We start from the raw sequence: 19,225 nt of genomic DNA on the forward strand, positions 1-19,225 counted from the left end.
TATAGAGTGTCTTACAAGGAGGCTTGTTTTCCAAAATGCACTAAAATAATGAAACACTGCCATTATAAGATGCAGAGGTTGAGTAGTCATTTTTGCTTGAATCCATCCAGGTTTTTAGGCCGTTGGGAAGTATAGTGTGCTTGCATTTGCTTTCTGATGGCTTGCGTTTTTTTATTGCCTTTTGTGGTGTTGGTCTGAAATGTGTGTGAGAATTGTTCTTTATTTTGCCAAATTCTGTGTATATGCTTTTGTTATTTTTTATTTTATTTTTCCAAGTTCCATTAAAAATTGCTTGCTTAGCAACAATGAAAAAGCTTCCAAAGACAGGTCAATTGTGATGAACTTCACAGCTCAGCCCTTTTGGGGAGAGGGTTCTTCAAGTTTATTTCTGAGAAGAAATTTGGGGGCCATACATGGGGGCCACAAACTAACATGAGAAATTTGTTTATGTGAAGGACCATAATTCTGCCCAAAATTATACATGGGTAAGTCTTACTGAGATCATTTCAACTTAGGTACCCATAGTTTACAGACAGCATGTAGACATTACATACATTTTACTGAAAAAAGTGGAATTTACTGCCGCATAAAGATTGGGATCAATAAAGCTACTTTGGGTGCACTCAGAAGAACGTTTAAATTTCGCTCACTTCACACATGAATCAGGAGGCATTATGTGATTACCAAAGAGTGAGACCACATTGCTGACTCTGCCCCTTGCCATCTACACATCTATTTATTTCATTTTTATTTTTCCATTGAATTTGTATGCCACTTTTTAGGGCAGTTCACAACATATTCATACATTCACATGGACTATCTACAGCAGGGATGGGCAACATGTGGTGCTCCAGATGTTGCTGGATTGTAAATTTCATTATCCCTGACCATTGGTCATGTTGGCTGTGGCTAGTGGGATTTGTAGTACAACAATACCCAGAGGTCACATGCTTCTGAACTGCTCTCCCCAGGGAGGTTTGGCTGGTACCTTCATTATACACCTTGAGGTGCCAGGCGAAAACATTCCTCTTCAACCAGGCCTTGGGCTGATTGACATCCAGTGCCCTCTTAAATGTGTTGTTGGAGGGGGAGATTATTGGTTTGTTGTTGTTCTTATTTTTACTATGTTTTTTGTGGTTTTTGCATTGTAATTTTATGTTGTGAACTGCCCTGAGATCTGTGGGTGAAGGGCGTTATACAGATTTAATAAAATGAATGAATGAATGAGCAGCTGCTGGAGAATAGGCTTCTTCACTGAAGTTATGGAAACGATGGGTGGCTAAGCAGCGTGGACCCACTTCCAGGAGACATAGGATGTCCTCTTCTGGCATCACCTCAATGCTGCCCCCCAACCCCACTGAATTTCAAAGTTTTTCAACCTCCCTTTCCAATATGGTTTGCGAAAAAATCATTCAAAAGATTCCTTAATAGCTAGTTCTTTGAATCCTGGCTATTGCATTTAGGATTGTGGTGTCAGAATAAATTTATAAACTTCATTACTATTTCAGAGTAGCAGGATACAATATTACAGCCATATTCAGTCCAAGCTTATGGCAAGGTGCATCTGTACTGGGCTTCCCCCAACCTTGAGGCCTTCCCTCTTCATTGCAGGTGGCTTTGAAAATATTCTCAAGTTTCAAAAGCTGCTTTGTAATATGTCATGGCGGCAGGGAGGGGCGAAAGCTAAAGGTCAGGCAAAAGCCCCTTTTGCACATGTGCAAATAGAATGCTTGGGAGCATTGAATGAAATGTCAGGAGTGAAACGGAAGTGCGGATTGCGTGAAGGGATCTCTTTAGCTGCTTTCCACCTAATTCTGCTTAATTTCTTTGTATATTTCAATAAAGCATCTCAATGGCTTTCTGGAAATACAGATAGGTTTTTCTGGATCAAAATTTGCTTTTCTTCAGTAAGCAAACTGTAATCGATAATTGCACAGTGTTAGTAATTTTGCAGAATTGCCGTAAAAATAAATGAAATCCAAAACTTTTTTAACTGATTTGATCTTCCAATAATTTAGAATGTGAACTTGAAAGAACTCTTGAATGTAGTGTTTTTATTTTATTTAATTCTAATTTGCATTTGAAAAGTCTGCCTCTGTGCATTTATTTATTTAAACGTGTATGAAAACACTTCAGTATTATCAAGAGGGTGTGATATACGACATGAGGTTTTAATTCCAAAAAAGCTTGAATAAAGTGTTTAGCAAGCTTGAACAGTGTGTAAGTAGCAGCCTCTTATACAAAATAGGACATGGAAATTTGTTCTGTTACGTCAAAGAAGAAATGAAATACTTTACTCATCAAATAGTAGGTTTATGGTTTCAGACATATTTAATTTTAGACCAACACAATTCTGCTCCATAACACTCAATTTAAAAAGACTAGGAAAAATGTCTTGCTGAGATTACAGATAATGTCCAGCCATTGTTTTGTCTTTCAAAATGCTCAGACGCAGCAAACCGAAAAACACCTTACAATCCTCTCTTTTTCCCTCACTTCACTAAGCACACCACAGGCGACTGATTTCTTGTAAAATGTAAGGTTATATTTTTAATATACTACTTGTTGCTTGTAACCTCCTCCCTTTTTCTTTTAATGCCTTGCTGGCTGTTCAGCTCTTAAAAGTCTGAAATAAATTCTCGTGGCCTTTGGTAATTAGCAGTGCTTTGTAAAACAATGAAAGGAAGGGAAGGCATAGGAATGGAACGGTTAATTAAGCTGCACTTTTTTAATAAAAAAAAGCCTTATACATAGTTTTATGATATAATTTAATGGACACCAAATATTGATTAGAGGCACTTGTCATTTTCATGTAAGTAACCCAGAAGTTTCTCTTTTACTGTGACGTAGTTCTTTGCTCTGGGAGAGCTAGCAGTTCAAATGAAATTCTAGTCAGCTGGTGTTAACTTTATGCAGAACTAAAAAACACAAAACCACCTAGACTCTTGGCCACCCTGACACTTAAAAAAAAAAAGGTGGGGAATGATGCTTATGTGAAGAAATTGGAATTAGGTATTCAGTCCTGTGTGGAACTGCCTATTTTGACACCTATGGGGGGGGTCATATATATATATATATATATATATATAGAGAGAGAGAGAGAGAGAGAGAGACAGTGTTAACATTTATTTATGCTTATTTTTTATCCATAGCTGAGGTGTGTGGTGGTGAAAGAAATATTATCATTATAAATTATTATTATTATTATTAGTAGTAGTAGTAGTAACAGCATTTAATATAACTTATATCTGAATACATAAGGGCGTAGTGTGATACAGGTAGGTCTTCACTACCCCCACAAAACTTATCAACATTCCTCAGCAGTCAGTGATGACTCGCAATATTCCTAAAACAGGACTGTCAAGCTAGTCCATCATTGTAAAGGGAAATCTAGACATTTCTAGAACCTCTGGGAGCACTTGTGTTTTGGATAAGTGGGGGTACAATGATTGGTTCTTATTGCTGTCAGGGGAACGTCACTGACCTTTGATTAATCAAGGGTCAGAAAATCTAGGATGCGCTCTACCGAAATTCATTCTTTAAAGGAGTGTGGCGTAAAAAGTTTAATAATCGTCTGTCAAGCACTGTTAATTGCTGCTAATTATATTTTCAACTCTGTAGCTCCTGTTTCAGAATTTAATTTGGATGGAAGGGGGAAATGGCACTAATTATTTTACACAGATTTGGACAATGTCAAGGAATTCGGTCACGGCTGAATCCTCTTGATTTTGTTTTCTACATAGGTGTCTGATGCCAACAAGTCAGAGAGATAGGGAGAACCTTGAAGGACACCAGTAAGACAAAACCGCTGAGCTGCTTGGAGGGAGGATGGGGATATAAATGTATAGAATGCACGATGCTCAATGCGGAGGGTTGAGACTTTTAAAACCCCCACCCTCTTTTCCTTGTCTAGCTCAGGTTGTGTAGTGTGGACATGTTTGACACAGTTGGAATGACCTTGTCTGTCTTAATTTTTGCAAGAATTATGCCTTATCAGTAGTTGAGTATTGACATTCTATTGTCACCGCTCGCAACACAACCAAGTACAAGTATATACAGATATTGGGGACTTTCCTTTGAGTTCAAAAAGAGGGTGGTGCTAAAATAAGATTCTAACTGTGCTTTTGACTGGCTCAGAGACGCAAAGTCTCATCCAATTGTTGCCCCCATTGTTTTGCCTCCCCCACCATAAAGTTGTGTGTGATACTTCTCCCTCGTCTTCATCTCCGTGAGTCTTTCAAATATATCCTTTTCAAGCACCTGTGTTCAAAAATGATAAAGGTCTCTTAAAAAAAATGTAATGGAAGGGTTTTCACTTTTGCAGACGAGTCAGCAGGGCTGATATTGATCCAGCTTTTTAGGGAGCCCCAGTGCACCAGAAGGTGATACAGTAGAGGGCCTTGCAAGTCCTGGGAGCCTTCTGTCTAATTTGGCAGAAAAACACAATGTAGGGCAACAAAAGAAGGATCCTATACCGTAAGAAATCTCCATGCTCCCCCTTCCTCCTCCTCCCCCCACCATAAAAAGAGGCTTAATTTTTTCAGCTGCACACAATGATTTGATGCTCACTCTTGCATTGAAACAGTTGCTGTCGGAACAGGCAGGAAACAGTTTTCTTTTAATTGCTGAAATCATTCGGAAGTGCTTCGTGCGCTGCTTCTGTGCAGCAGATGCTGTGCATTAATTGGCCTGTGTAGGACTGACCCAGGGTTCCTTGCAGCGGGCCCAATGTTAGGCACGGGGTTTAAATAGCTTATTTATTATTTTGGATAAGCTGGCAAACATGGTATGTTCTTGCACGTGCTGTATTTCATGGTCTGCCGTTCCAATGTCATGTGGGTTTCCAGCCCTGGTAATGTATTAGCAGCAGGTAAGCTCTAAATAACATCCATCAGGAGCTAATTTTTTATTTTTTTTTACCCAGATACGCCAATGACTGATGAACCTGTCTTTTGTATGAATGTTTAGCACAGTAGAAAGCCATATGCCACTGGCACAGTTTCCTGTGCATTCTTTATAGTGGCTAGAGAGTAGTAGGGGGAAAATTTCTCTTGCATTTGCATCCTGTCATTTATGAACAGTTTGCACTTTCTAAAATAGCTCCAGGTTTTGTGTGTGTGTGTGTCTTGGAAGGAACAAAATGTAGGGTTTAGGGTTTCTTAAAGGCAATCTGACTATTGCTCTTGTGTTCTTTATCCAGGGATATTAGAGCTCATCCTTAATAGGGAACCTTGTTTTGTAACTCCCCGTCTGTTCAAAACAGACCTTACCCCATTAGAAGGTCTTCCCTTGTGTGGGAGGACCACAGCTGTTACCGTAAATCTCATCCAGTAACTGTATAACCCCCCATTTTGTGGTTCTGAAGGATGAAATTGAGAAATGGAATACGGTGCACTCATCCTTTACCTCTCCAATTTTAGGCCCTTGCACATCATTTTCATGCTTTTATTCCAAATCAAACGACATTAGTGAGCAACACCACCCTCTGCTAAATGTCTAGCATCAAAGGCCCCTTTTCACAAGGCCGGCATTTTATTTCTTTTCTAAGGAGTGGGTGAATCAATCTCCTTCTCTCAAAATATTGGCCATTTCTTCAAGGTTGCTGCAGGAAAGATGCAGCATTTGGAAATGGAGTTTCCACAAAGCAAACAAGGTCCCAACTTAAAAAGAAGGGAGGTGGGGGGAAAGCAAATGACCTTAAGAGGTTTCTGTTTCTTTAAATCTTTGTGAAAGAAGTGGTTCTAACTTCTTATGGTGGGATATTGAGGGCTTTAACAGAAATAAGAAGTGGTTGAAATCATTAGCACAACAAAGCAAACTATAAGCTTGAAGATAAAAGTCCCTGGGGGAAAAGTCCTCTGAAAATAAATGGGACTTGATAGATTTCCATATCATTTATAACTTCCCTTAATTACACTTGGAAGACTTGCCAGTAAAACTGGAAAATTGGCAGCCTATATCCATTATAGTAATTTTGCCGACCATGGCAAGCAGCTGGCTTTACTGGATTTTATTTCCCATCACTCACAATTAATCATCAGCTGGAGATGTCTGAAACTCTTCAGAACGTAGCAATACTGTGTGACATTTGGGCCTCCTTAAAATGCTAAAATCTGCTGAGTAAATGGGCCGAGTTTTCTTTTCCTTCAAGCAAACTCATTTTGGTGCAAGGCAGGCTGCTTGCTTAATGACTGCCACTTTGATAATCGGATGCGAATGTGAACCTTGACCCGGTGTCAAAGGAGAGGACGCAGCAAGCTGGGTGAAAGATATGAGACTCAGATCTGCAAACTTTACACCAATTAGACAGAGTGGAGAAATACATCAGTGCAGATTGGGTTTATCAGAAAGACTTGCAGGGCTTGTGACTGTTTTGTAAGCCTAACATTGAAGACATCCTGTCACAATCATTAAGTCTTTATCAGTTGATTCACAAAAGTCTTAAGGGAGTGGACTGGACCCACAAAGATCTCTTCTTAGGCCCTGCCCTCAGATTGGAGCTCTCTTCATTGTACCTCTGAATATAAGCAGGCGAACAATTAATATTCCTGTTCCTCTCTTGTGCATAGTGAAAATAGATTTAAAAGTTCCTCCATTTTGCCAAGGAGCCCTGACATCACATTCATTAGTATGTTGCCTATAACTTTCGAGGCTGTACAAGTTCTAAAGTTTGTTATCTAAACAGATGGTTACCACCAACTCCAATTTTTGTTCTCTAATTCCAATTTTTCTTTAAACAGGTAGATAAACAGTTGAAATAATTTTCAAATGGAAATCTTGAGAATTTTGATGCAGGAAGCTATTGTGTACTTGGTGTGTTACACTTTGTTTTTGGAATGAAATGCAGTTTCGTTCCTAGTCAATGAACAATGAAATTAAATATTATTTATTTTCATATTAATTTTAATCCCAGCAGTTTCAATTTTCTTTCTTCTGAAAAGCCGTTTTAATGAACCTCTGCATTTTGTTTTGTGTTTTTAGAGAATTTAAGGATGAAATCGATTACAATGGCCTCAGATGAGTAAGAATTCTGTGGATTTTATTTGATTTTCCCCTGCCCCCATTTGAGGTCACCACTGAAGCCATGATTAAAAGTATAAAGAGAATTTTAAATAATAACTATTTTTGATTACTGCAAACTGTCCTGTACAGTGTGATTTTTCTGCTTTTTTCCAGGTCAGTATCTTTAGAAGTGTAGAAAAGTTATTGAATTTTTTTAAAAAGCCTAACTTAATCCTTAAATGAGGAAAGAGGATATTTTAGAGATCACGAAGATATTCATTTTCAGGCTTAAATAATACAGGCAGGCAAAAAGATACACACAATTATGCAGTGAAAGAAACCGAACAAAGCCCAAGAGAATGAATGAAAGAGGAAATGGAGATATATTGGCGACTAATTTTAGGATTTGCTGTTTTGCAACACAGTGGGGGAGGAGACATTAAGGATTGACATAAAGAACAATTATTAATGTGGGTGCTTAAGTGACACTTTCTCCTAAAGCCCTTTTAAATAAATTGGCTATTATTAGACATAATGCCACAGTATTTAAACATTGAGCATCTATGGAAATAAAAGTTTTCACCTAAGACAGAGAACTAGCATAAGTTAGTTTTCTTGTAAGGGTTTGTTGGGCAAGTTTTCGCTAAATAATACTATTCCCAGTTACCTTTGGGGAGTACGTGTTTGGCTAGAGAAGGAGTACATAGAGAACGAAGTTAGAGGTTCTTAGGAGGAATCCATCAGACAACCCTCTGCGTATTTTTTTAAAAAATGTGGGGTTGTTGAATCTTTAGGAAATTGTTGCTGTGGGTGGGGGCAGGAGGTTGAGTATATGTTTTTTAACAGGCCCAGAAAATTATGTTGTTGGCCCCTTTACGTTTGCATCAAGCATGCACAGTTTGCAGTTTAGAACATGCTGATAGATTTGAAGCACTTAACGTAGATGGTTTAGAATTTGGCAACTGGAGGCTTTTCTCACTTAGGAAACCTTCACCAATGACGAGATAAATCAAACTCATCTTGCAAAGCCCACTTCTAGAGCAGGGAATATTTCTGAGAGTGGGAGGCAAAGGGAGACCTCTGACAGCAAAGGCTGGGAAGAATGTCGGATGGATAGGGAGATCCCCTTGGTCCAGTGTTTTGAAGGTTTCGGAGAACTTAGCGGAACTCCTGAGCTTTCTGACAGTTCTCTGAGAAAGTTTGGTAGGGCAGTATTTGCACATTAATGGAATTTTTATGCCAGGATGCTTCTCCTGTTCATCAGTTAACCTAGTGCCACTAATGCTATGTGCACAAGTCATATGCAGTGTTAAGCCTGATACAACACATTCACTCTAATGTACTTGCTTATATCTCTTGTTTTGTAGCTCAGGATGGAAATAAACTACAGTGGTACCTCGGGTTACAGAAGCTTCAAGTTACAGGCGCTCCACTAACCCAGAAATAGTACCTCGGGTTAAGAACTTTGCTTCAGGATGAGAACAGAAATTGTGCTCTGGCAGCACGGCGGCAGCGGGAGGCCCCATTAGCTAAAGTGGTGTCTCAGGTTAAGAAGTGTTTCAGGTTAAGAACGGACCTCCAGAATGAATTAAGTTCTTAACCCAAGGTACCACTGTACTCAAATCTTAGCTCCCTTTTGTAATGGAGGAAATTCACTCTCCTGTGATTGATCCTGACATGTTTTTGTCATCTGAGCTGTGTGGCATCCCCTTAAGGAAAAAAGTACCTATGTTACCATAGGAGGCAGGAACAGTGATGTGCTTTCATATTGTACCTGGGTTAAGTCAACATGTTGAATGGGACTATTCTATGGTCTCTTCTTTTTGCACGACAAATTTCGTACTCAACATCGTCCTATCCATTTAGGACTGTCTCTCATAACATGCCATGAACTTCTTTATGCAGCACATAGTGATGGCCACCAACTTGGATGGCTTTTATAGATTATTGGACGACAGCCACTAGCCACAATGGCTACGTTCTGCCTCCACAGTCAGAGGCATAATGCCTCTGAATACCAGTTGTGGGGGAATCACAGGTGTGTGATGACTGCTGTTGTGTTCATGTTCATCTTGCCAGCTTCCCACAGGCACCTAGTCCTGTGAGAACAGGATGCTGAACTAGATAGGTCATTGGCCTGATCCAGCAAGTTCCTCTTAGATTCTTATGAAGACAAGGAGGCGAAAAGTGGGTGGCGCTTCCTATTTAATGTATATGCTATGAAAAAACTGGTGGTGGTGTGTGTGCACCAATCACACGTGACTGCATAGCTGACTTGAGGAGGCCAGGAGCAGCATGAGATTAACTGCAGTTTTATTTGGGGTTTGAGATGTGGGCTAAGATGTGCAGCCAAAAGCTGCACAAAGAAAATGGGCTTTGAGGAATGAGTTTCAGACATCAGTATTCTGCGAGGGTGCCCAGACATAAGGGAAAGCAAGTGAGGATGTAAAATAGGAGACTTGAGTGGTTGAGGGTCCTGGAATCGGGATGTGGAAAGGGTCACAGGCATGAATGTATAGGAAGTGTGTGTGGAAATCTGTTATATGTGAAGAGGCCACCTCTCTTAACAGTGTCCCAGTTTAGTCCCAACAGCTGAGGGTGGTTCATTCCAGGTCAACAAAAGAAGCAATGTGATTCAGTCTATTGTTCTCTTGCTGATGTGGAACAAGCACTTTTGAGCAACAGCCTTGAGAATCAAGCTATATTCCTTTATATAACCTTACATCTTACTTTTCAATAAAATTGCAGTGTGTGTTTTCCGTAGGAAGGCTGTGGGTTGTGGCTCCTCTCTGCACAGTTTATTTCATGTACACACAGTGCAATGCATGGATTGCCAGTGTGGCACCTTTGCCCACAGAGAGACCTTCCCTGGTGCCCATCCCCTTGCTCAGATTAGGCTTAAAAGAAGCCTTCTTTAGCCTATAGAAGCTCATTTTTTCACACCTAATCAGGGCCTGGGTGTTACCCAAGGGGAGTGGAGAGCCACCACACACATGTGATGCCCACCATAGTCTCTCTCTTTTGAAATCGTGACCTCGCCCTAACAAGGTTGTTGACTCCTGATGTAATTGATGCTTATTACATGGAGGTGGTAATGTATGTAGGTGTCAAGACAGGATGAAAGAAATGAGGTTCTATTGGAGGGGCAACATAGAACAAGTACTTGAACACTTAGCAGATGTTTTATGGGAGATATGAAGTCTGATGGTGGTAAGAATTAGTGTGACAAATGCATTTATGCATGCAGTAGATCTGTTCAACTTTTGTTATTTAATTTGGTGTTTCCAGTGACAAAATTGCATAATATTGAAAGTTAGTATTAGTTCATGTAACTAGTATTTCAGACCATGTATAGGAAGAATCTCAAACTTCTGCCATCGCTGGTTTGGAAATAGTATAGTCTCTAGTGGAAATGATCTTTCATTGTGGGCTCTGAAGCATGTAGTTAATTTCAGATATGAAGTAAGGTAAGTCACACTTAAATTGTGATGTTTGAGGGGAAAATGACCCAAGGAAACAGAGAGCTACTTCATGCAATGCAAACTGGCTAGATTTTTTGGTTGTAAGTTTCTCTTGAGTTGCCTTGGGCAAGATAAAGCAACTAATAAATGTAATCAATAATAATAATTTCCCAACTTCCTGTAAAGCTGCGTATTTACCAGACAGAGGTAGCTTGCCTAGTTGGCATAGGATGTGCTTATCTCACATGATCAACTTTTTTGGGCTTAAAAAATAATAATCCATGGAGGTACACAATTGATCCACTGGTTACCTTGAGCATGTGAACAGTTTGTTAAGAGTTCAACTAGGCGGAAACAGAAAGTGAGAGTGCTACTCTGAATGAATATGAGACTGGGTGGTGGTATTTTGATTCCATAAGACTTGCAGCTGGTCTGCAAATGTCTGCTTTTCTTAATAACGAAGAGAGACAAGGAATTGCACAGGGCACTAAAGCTCTTTGAGGACTAGTAATCCAAGTGAACACTTCTCTTACTTTGGAAATTTCACTAGGCCTTGTGCATGCAATTGCTGATCCTTTCTTTACAAGGACTAAAACATGTATTTTGTTTTGCTTTGCTTTGGCTTGTAAGCTGAGATTCTTGGGAAGGTGAATTCTCTAGCCGGCCTCAAAAAATGCATATTTTTCCTGTGTTTGCAGTTTTCTGTACTGCATGCACAGCCTTGTTGAGTCAGAATCCATATTCTTTATACAGTCGGAATTAGATGATGGTTTAAAGCCTCTTCAAGAATTGAGTATCTGTAGGATCTGAACTCAAGTTTCTATCAGACCAGAGTACATCATATGGTGCATATCAGCAGTAGCGTCTGAAGGTGACTTAAGAAAGGATCTACACATGGGATAGTAATTGTCTTTTTTCTTTGTTTAAAGATGTTTCTGTGTTAATTTTCCTGTTGACTTTAAGGTTATAATAACGTTAGCATTTTAATGTCATCTTTTTTGCTTTTACCAGGTTGCAGAAGGTCAGGAGGTCTGTGTGATTGAAGCTATGAAAATGCAGAACAGTTTGGTTGCTGCTAAAACTGGCAAGGTATGTCCAGTCAGACTACTAGATGTTTTATCTCACTTGTCAAGTTGAGCACGAGCTTTATTTTTGAAAATAGATTTTATTATTGGCATCAATCTTGAACCTTATTGCACTGTTCTGTAACTGTGTGGTGACACACACACTTGATTCCACAAATGTTTATCAAACGTTCAGAATTATTTGTCTTGGCTGCAGCCTTTCTGTTCAGATTTGGCCTAGGCTACAATCCAATAGAGTTACAGTAGATGCACTTTGAGTCAAGTGTGCTTGTGCTGGATTGTGGCCCTAGAAATCAGAATCCGTGCCTTTGTAATTTCACTACCGTATTTTTCGTCCCATAGGACGCTCCGTCCCATAGGACACACCTAGTTTTTTGGGGGGGAAATAAAGGAAAAAAAAATTCCCTTTATTTCCCCCCCAAAAGCAGGTCGGGGGAACAGAACCAGGTCGAGGAACAGTGGGATGGCGGCGCTGCGCCTCCCTGCTGTCCCCCGAGCTTGTGGGGCTGGCCAATGTCTGCCCCGCGCAGGGGGCGCTCTGCATCAGAGCGCCCTGCCCGCCGGGCGGCAGGCTGCTATCCGCAGCGTGGGGAGCCTTGCGGGGAACTCCTGCAAGGCTCCCCACGCTGCGGATGTCTGCCTGGCGCGGGGGGCGCTCTGCTTCACGGCGCCCCTCGCGCTGGGCGGCAGGCTGCTATCCGCAGCATGGGGAGCCTTGCGGGGAACTCCTCCAGGGCTCCCCACGCTGCGGATGTCTGCCTGGCGCGGGGGGCGCTCTGCTTCAGGGTGCCCGACGCTCCGGGAAGCAGGCTGCTATCCGCAGCCTAGACATCCCTGCGGGACCTCCCGCAGGGCTGCCTAGGCTGTGGATGTCTTCCTGAAGCCCGGAGAGCGAGCACGGTTGGTGCGCACCGACCCCTCTCGCTCTCCAAGCTTCAGCAAAAGCCTGCATTCGCCCCATAGGACGCACCCAGATTTCCCCTTCATTTTTGGAGGGGAAATGTGCGTCCTATAGGGCGAAAAATACGGTAATTGTTCAGCTAGGCCAGAGGTAGGCAACCTAAGGTCTGGGGGCCAGAAGTGGCCCAATCACCTTCTCAATCCAGCTTGCGGACGGTCTGGGAATCAGCGTGTTTTTACATGAGTAGAATGTGTCCTTTTATTTAAAATGCATCTCTGGGTTATGAACTGGCATAGGAATTCGTTCATATTTCCCCCCAAAATATAGTCCGGCCCACCACATGGTCTGAGGGATGGTGGACCAGCCCACGGCTGAAAAAGGTTGCTGACCCCTGAGCTAGGCAGTCCCAAAACATGTCATGCACAAATAGACTTTAGGACCACAATGCAGAGCATATGGCCAAAACTTTACACACAAGCAGTGCTTCTTTTTAAAACAAACAGTTCACTGCCCCTTCACGTGCCAAGCTTTTAAAAGTGCTTCATCCCAGTGGGTATGTGGAGGTAGTCACAAGGTTCTTTAGGTTGTTAGGATATTGCAAAATACTTAGGAGGTGTCATCTCTGCTTTTGCTTTTTCTAAATTACCAGGCACAGTGCAAGTCCCATTTTTAAGCCCTATTGAGGCATGCAGTGTCTATTTGTAATCAGGATTCTAAACAACACAAGGAGCCTCCCTAAGTACAGGAGGCAGCCCACTTCAGCACTTGATTCTTCAACTCATGGAGGGATGAAAAAAAGCAGATGAGGATGTGCCAGAAGGAATAGGGCTTGGCAGTGTGCCCCTGCTGTTTCTCACATGACTGTGATTGCGCATAGACACTGAATACTCAGGCAGGGCGATACTCACATATAGATAAATGTCAGACACATTTGTGTGTCTGCACAGATGATAACTGGAAACAACTGTAGTTACAGTTAAGCAACCTTTTAAAAAAACATTTCAATTGAATTAATGTGTGTTAGTAGTTCTTGTTTACAGAACCTTTGTGAAAATACATTACAGTGGTACCCCGCAAGACAAATGCCTCGGAAGACGGAAAACCCGCAAGACGAAAGGGTTTTCTGTTTTGGAGGCGCTTCGCAAGACGAATTTCCCTATGGGCTTGCTTCGCAAGACGAAAGCCCATAGGGAAATCTCCGGGGACCTGTTTTAAATTGCTGGCGGTCGGGAGCAAAGACTTTCGCCCACAGCCGGCCTTCAGAAGAGGTCCTGGACCTCTTCTGAAGGCCGGCGGGGGGCAAAAGTCTTTGCTCCCCCCCGCCTGCCTTCCCGGGACAGCGGAGACTTCTCCGCTGCCCCGGGCGATCTTAAAATGCTGGCGGGCGGGAGCGAAGCGTTCGCTGCCGACCCCCAGCAGTTTAAAATCTCCCCGGGACAGCGGAGGCTTCGCTCCCGCCCGCCAGCATTTTAAAATCGCCCCGGGACAGCAGGGGCTTTTAAAATGCAGGCGGTCGGCAGCAAAGCCCTCCTGTCCCCGGAGCTTGCGGGGCGGGAGGTGGGAAGAAGGGCTTTTCTTCCCACCGCCAGCCTTCAGAACAGCCTTCTGAAGGCTGGCAGTGGGAAGAAAAGCCCTTGTCCCCCCCCCCCAGCCTTCAGAAGAGGTCGGGGGACAGACTGTCCCCGGACCTGGTCTGAAGGCGGTTTCCCTAGGAACGCATTAATTGATTTTCAATGCATTCCTATGGGAAACCGTGCTTCGCAAGAAGAAAAAACTTGCGGAACGAATTAATTTCGTCTTGCGATGCACCACTTTATTTGGTACAAAACAGTTCCTGGTAGGCAATTTATAAGTGGCCTGGGTTTGTTTTTGTCTAGTGCATGTATTAGGGCTGGGTGATACCAGCTTTTTCAACATTGTGGTGTATCGCCAGTAAAACCTCGTGGTTTGGTGATATACCGTGATGCTGAAAAAACAAGCTGCATCGGTCTCCGCCCACGAGGCACCGGCTGAAACCACCCCAGCTCTCACCATGAGAGCTGAGGCAGTTTCACCCAGGCGCTTGTGGGCTCAGCTGGGAATCAGGAAGGCTCCCCCTCCCCAACCGAGCAGGCAGAGCGTTGGGGCTCCTTGAACTGCTTGCTGTGGGGAGCAGCACCCGCACTCCCCTCAGCTGCACAGTTTCATGGAGCCACCAGCTCACAAGAGCCAGCTGGGTGCTCCTTGAACTGCTTGGCTGAGGCAAGAGCAACCGCAGTCCAGCAGTTTAAAAGATGCAGAGAGAAGAACAAGCTGCATCAGCGCCTCACTGATACTGCTTGTTTCTCCCTCTGTGCTGTATGAGGGCAGAGTTTGGATGGTGGCTTCACTCAGCGGTATATCGCTGGTGAAACCACCTCCGCTCCTGAGTCTCTCTTCTAGCAGCACCCGCTGGAGGAAGGCACTCTTGACTCCCTCCAGCAGACAGACTCGGTGGTGGTCTGCTCCTCATACTGGTCCTGGGCAATATATCGCCCAGGCCTAGTGTGTATTTGAATGCTAAAGCCCATTTCTACAGAAATGGTTATATGACATTTACAGTTGGGGGTGGGGGGACCAACCAAACCTCTTGTGCTCCAAAATGCATAGTTTGTAGATTTACTTTGGCACAAGCACCAAAGGTGATTGACAATAAAAATGCTAAACAACTGCATCAATGGAAAGCAACAAACAAAACCAGCATCAAGCACAGCACTATTTTAAAATAGTGTATAAATTGTCTGATATTCACCTTTAAAATCACCTTTAAAAAATTCAGATGTTAAAACACACACAGAAAAACAAACTTCTTAAGTGTTTTGGATAGAATGGAAGCACAATTAAAAACTTGGGCAATGTGTTTGATTATGTTCCAGGACATGCTTTTTAGATTTTTGTTTCATGTTTTATAAGGTCTTTAAAATGGAAATCTACCACTTATTTTCTTTGCACAGCCAAGTGCAATTAAAAAAAGATTCTTGGCCTTGTTTTCAGAATCAAATTGATTTTTTCTTCCTTTGCGCTGCAGGTGAAAGCTGTACATTGCAAAGCTGGTGAAACTGTCGGGGAAGGAGATGAGCTTGTGGAACTGGAATGAAACTATTTATTTCATATGTTGCCACAATTGACTAGCACCTTCTATGTTCCTCCACAAATTCAAATGAACATTAAGGTAGCAAGCAAATTATGTAAACTAAAACGATGCTATGGTATTTTTTAAAACTATCTTAAACAAGAGGCAAGGGTCCATATGGTTTACCTTGCTGAGACTGAACTTAAAATTGCCTCTGGATCTCATATCACTCCTTTTATAAATACCTGTACATAAGGGATTTGTAATTCTCTTTTGCAGTTCTACTGCTATCAAACAAATTAATAAAAGCATTTTTGCATATAAACTGTGTCATTTAAAGCCTTCACAACTTTGGTACTTTAACCTAAAACTGGGTCTCCACATGTAACAACAGAAATAACTTTGTACTAACTCCCCTACCTGTCTACCAGTTTTATAAAAAATAAGCAAAGGGTGAGTTTTAATTGGCCAGTAGGCATGGGGAACCTCTAGCTCATGGGCTAAACTAAACCTGACAATGATCCTGACATTATATATGACCTCAGGCGTGGGGCAGGAAAAGATATGACTGCAAAGCGACAATCATGAGTCTTAAGGAAGTTCCCAGTTCTTCCTTGGCAAGTGACATTTGTATTCAGTGCCTTTTAAATCTGGTGTCAAATGCAAGCCCCATGGGGGTTGGTTTTACTCAGGAGCCTCCAACTGGGAACTCCTAAGTGCAGCTGCTCCCTACTGAAAGTAGGGCTGAAAGCTCATCATGAGAACAAACAGACCCTAGCCTGATCCTGTTTATCACCCCACACCAGGTGCTTGCACTGTCATAACTCTTGTGACTGTAGTGGTGTCCCACACAGCAAGTCCCCACATCTAGATTTAATTTACTATAATAATGACAAATGTTTTAAGTAATACAAATGTACACAATTTTAAAAATATCTATTACAAATTTTCTCATTATTTACACTCAAAAATTAATAAACTGAATTTTGTCAACATTTATACCACTATCACTCTACAATTAAAACAATCTGCCATCACCCTATTTTTACTTGGAAACCTAACAAAAGCAAAAGAATGAATGGACTGTATAAGAGAGAAAGCTGAAACAAAGACATGAACATAAGTGAGCAATTGTATGTGTACAACCTTAAATAGTAGGATAATTAATACAATAGTAGAAGTAGCATTGTGTGTCTAATTAATATCAGGAACTGCTCTGCCCTTCAGCTGTACAGTAAGGTCACATTGGGTACTTAAGGAATATAACCAACCTTAAAAACTGCTTTCTTGCAGTTTTCTTGAGACTCTGCCTTCTTCCCTGCTGGCATATTTCAAAATTCTGAGCTATCAATGAAAAGAGGTTGTTGATTCTGTTCAGTAGTCTGTGGTCATTTATGGAGCTGAAACAAGCAGGAGGAGAATGTAAATATGTTTCCTGCTTGGCAGGGGGTTGGACTCGATGGCCCTTGTGGTCTCTTCCAACTCTATGATTCTATGATACTAAAACCTAATGAACAGAACTCCTGCCAACCTAGCAGTTCAAAAGCACATCAAAGTGCAAGTAGATAAACAGGTACCGCTCCAGCGGGAGGGTAAACAGCGTTTCCGTGTACTGCTCTGGTTCACCAGAAGCGACTTAGTCATGCTGGCCACGTGACCCGGAAGCTGTACGCCGGCTCCCTCGGCCAATAAAGCAAGATGAGCACCGCAACCCCAGAGTCAGTCATGACTGGACCTAATGGTCAGGGGTCCCTTTACCTTTTTAATGAATAGAAACTATTATGTCCAGAAAGGTGGACAAATAAATGAAGAAGCAGAGGACTCCACATCACTTGGACTTCCCTTTATGAGTCAATATTCTTAGTTCCTTCCAATTCCTGAACCATAACTTTCTCTGGAGCTCTTAAGGTCCATTTGACAAATCTGGCTCCTAGCAGCACTATGATGTCAACTCATTTCAGTTCATGGATTTCGGAGTCATGCTAGTGATATACTGCCTGCAGGATCAGAGGTAACATGCCTCTAATATAACTTGCTGGGAACAGAAGCAGGAGAGGTACATGGCCTTTCTGATCTGCTTGTAGGTCTCACATAGGCATCTGGCTCGCCCGTGTGAGAAAAAGGATGCTGGCCTAAGTAGGCCTTTTGTCTCATCCAGCAGGGCTGTTCTTAAGTTTTAACTTGTTGTTCCAGAGCAATGCCACTCCAGAACAATGCCACATATCATGAGAGCCTGATGCTCTCTTCATTTTTGCCCTCCATGCCCACTTAGAGCACCTGAAAGCCAGAGGACTGGACTTTGAGGGCATCAGCAAAGAGAATTCCCTTAGCGAACTCATTTGTCTCACAGTTCCTGATTAATGGATCTCTTACAAGGGCCATTTCCTTGCTTATGTGAAGGTTGTACAGTAATGCAAAAAGTTTGTTGTAAGCTGGAGGTTCTTTATCCCCCGGTACATTGCTAGAAATACTGCAGTATTTTATCTTTGCTTTGCAAAACAGTATTCCCCCCTCCACCTCTTGATCAAGTTTTAAACAGAGAACTACAGAATTAAAGACACACCATCTATGCATCTTGCATGACTAGGCAAGTTTAGTCTGAAAACCTGACTAGACCCCAAAATAATCGGCTTGAAGGCAACTATATTATGGTCCGAAACATTAGTGCTTACTTTCTGTAAAAATGCTAGAGATTTTACTCAACTTCTTGATAATATGTCCATAACAGCTTTTACCTTCCAGTTTCAATCTCTGCTTTCCCTTAGTACATATGGAAGCCCGTGTTTCCCAAAGGAATCATAGTTGTCATAGTAAGGGAGATGTATCCATTCTGGCTGGTAAGTGGTGGTGCTATACACATAGCATTCCAGGATGCTGTTAACAGCTGGCGTCCCTTCAGGTGGACTACTTTCATCTTCCTGCTCAACTACTTCAATTCTCACTGGGGTTCGCTGATACATGTCTGGACAACTTTCAAACTCATCAAGGAATTGCAACATCTGGTCATTGACAGCATAAATCTCTCCAGTGACACGGTGTCCCGTTCCTGGGATATTCAGCAAATAAGGAACGTTGTATTTCCCAGCAATCACTAGGGGGTATTTCTCTACTGTGAGCCCCCTGCCCTGGAATCTGGCTGTCCCATTAGCACCATTTATCATGTATGGGTAGTTGGGCTGGCCTTTCTTAAGGGTCCCGTAGACAAAGACACGAACCATTCCTCTGACGAAAGGAACTGAAATAAACAAAAATAAGCCTTGATATATTATCGCACTTTGCGTAAACATTGTTCCTTAAAAGCTTGTTATTACAGCAATATTTAGCAAATACGGTTGCTTTAAAACAATCCAAGGAATACAAGCTGGCTATTTTTCTAACTCCAGTTATAATTTACAATACAAGTGTCAAAAGGAAGAAAGCAAAGATCATAGCAAAAATAAGAAACAGTTGCTTGTTGTTTGACAGCAAGCACTCCAGTTATCAGTTCACACTGTCCAATAGTGTATGCGGTCACAAGATTCGTTATGAACAGGGCCATCTAATCTAAGCAACCATTTTCAGGATCCCATTGCTTTCAGCATGTATGTACAACCCAACTCTTTCTGCAAGTGAGCATGTATGTGGTTGGTTTGGTTACTGTATATGAATTCCAGTTGACATACTCATTACCAAAAATTATGACAGG

The 19,225-nt window shown here is 42.0% G+C and overlaps 2 protein-coding genes across 13 annotated transcripts in view; one reads left to right on the top strand and one right to left on the bottom strand.

The window, feature by feature from the left end:
• The window catches only part of PCCA (propionyl-CoA carboxylase subunit alpha), a 230,486-nt gene extending 214,621 nt beyond the window's left edge, over positions 1–15,865 (top strand). The window contains exons 23-24 of the mRNA XM_083501215.1: positions 11,475–11,552; positions 15,496–15,865. Of these exons, the coding sequence (XP_083357341.1) occupies positions 11,475–11,552; positions 15,496–15,564 (147 nt within the window). The 3' untranslated portion in view covers positions 15,565–15,865. The remainder of the gene's footprint in view (positions 1–11,474; positions 11,553–15,495) is intronic.
• GGACT (gamma-glutamylamine cyclotransferase) overlaps positions 1–19,225 on the bottom strand; it is a 60,288-nt gene that overhangs the window by 23,153 nt on the left and 17,910 nt on the right. For 3 of the 12 annotated variants that reach the window (XR_014525589.1, XR_014525590.1, XR_014525591.1), the window contains exons 2-3: positions 18,276–18,775; positions 16,812–16,940 (exon numbers count right to left, since the gene is read on the bottom strand). Coding sequence is in view for 3 of the 12 variants with exons in the window: in XM_083501403.1 (XP_083357529.1) it covers positions 18,285–18,758 (474 nt within the window). In the remaining 9 variants the exon portion in view is untranslated. Of the gene's footprint in view, positions 1–5,110; positions 6,518–13,415; positions 13,435–15,182; positions 16,941–18,275; positions 18,776–19,225 lie in introns of those variants that run through there. The other 9 variants (XR_014525587.1, XR_014525588.1, XM_083501402.1 and 6 more) reach the window with 7 other exon arrangements.

Source organism: Podarcis liolepis, assembly GCF_965112155.1.
Source record: "Podarcis liolepis genome assembly, chromosome: 4".
In the NCBI taxonomy this organism is placed as follows: Eukaryota; Metazoa; Chordata; class Lepidosauria; order Squamata; family Lacertidae; genus Podarcis; species Podarcis liolepis.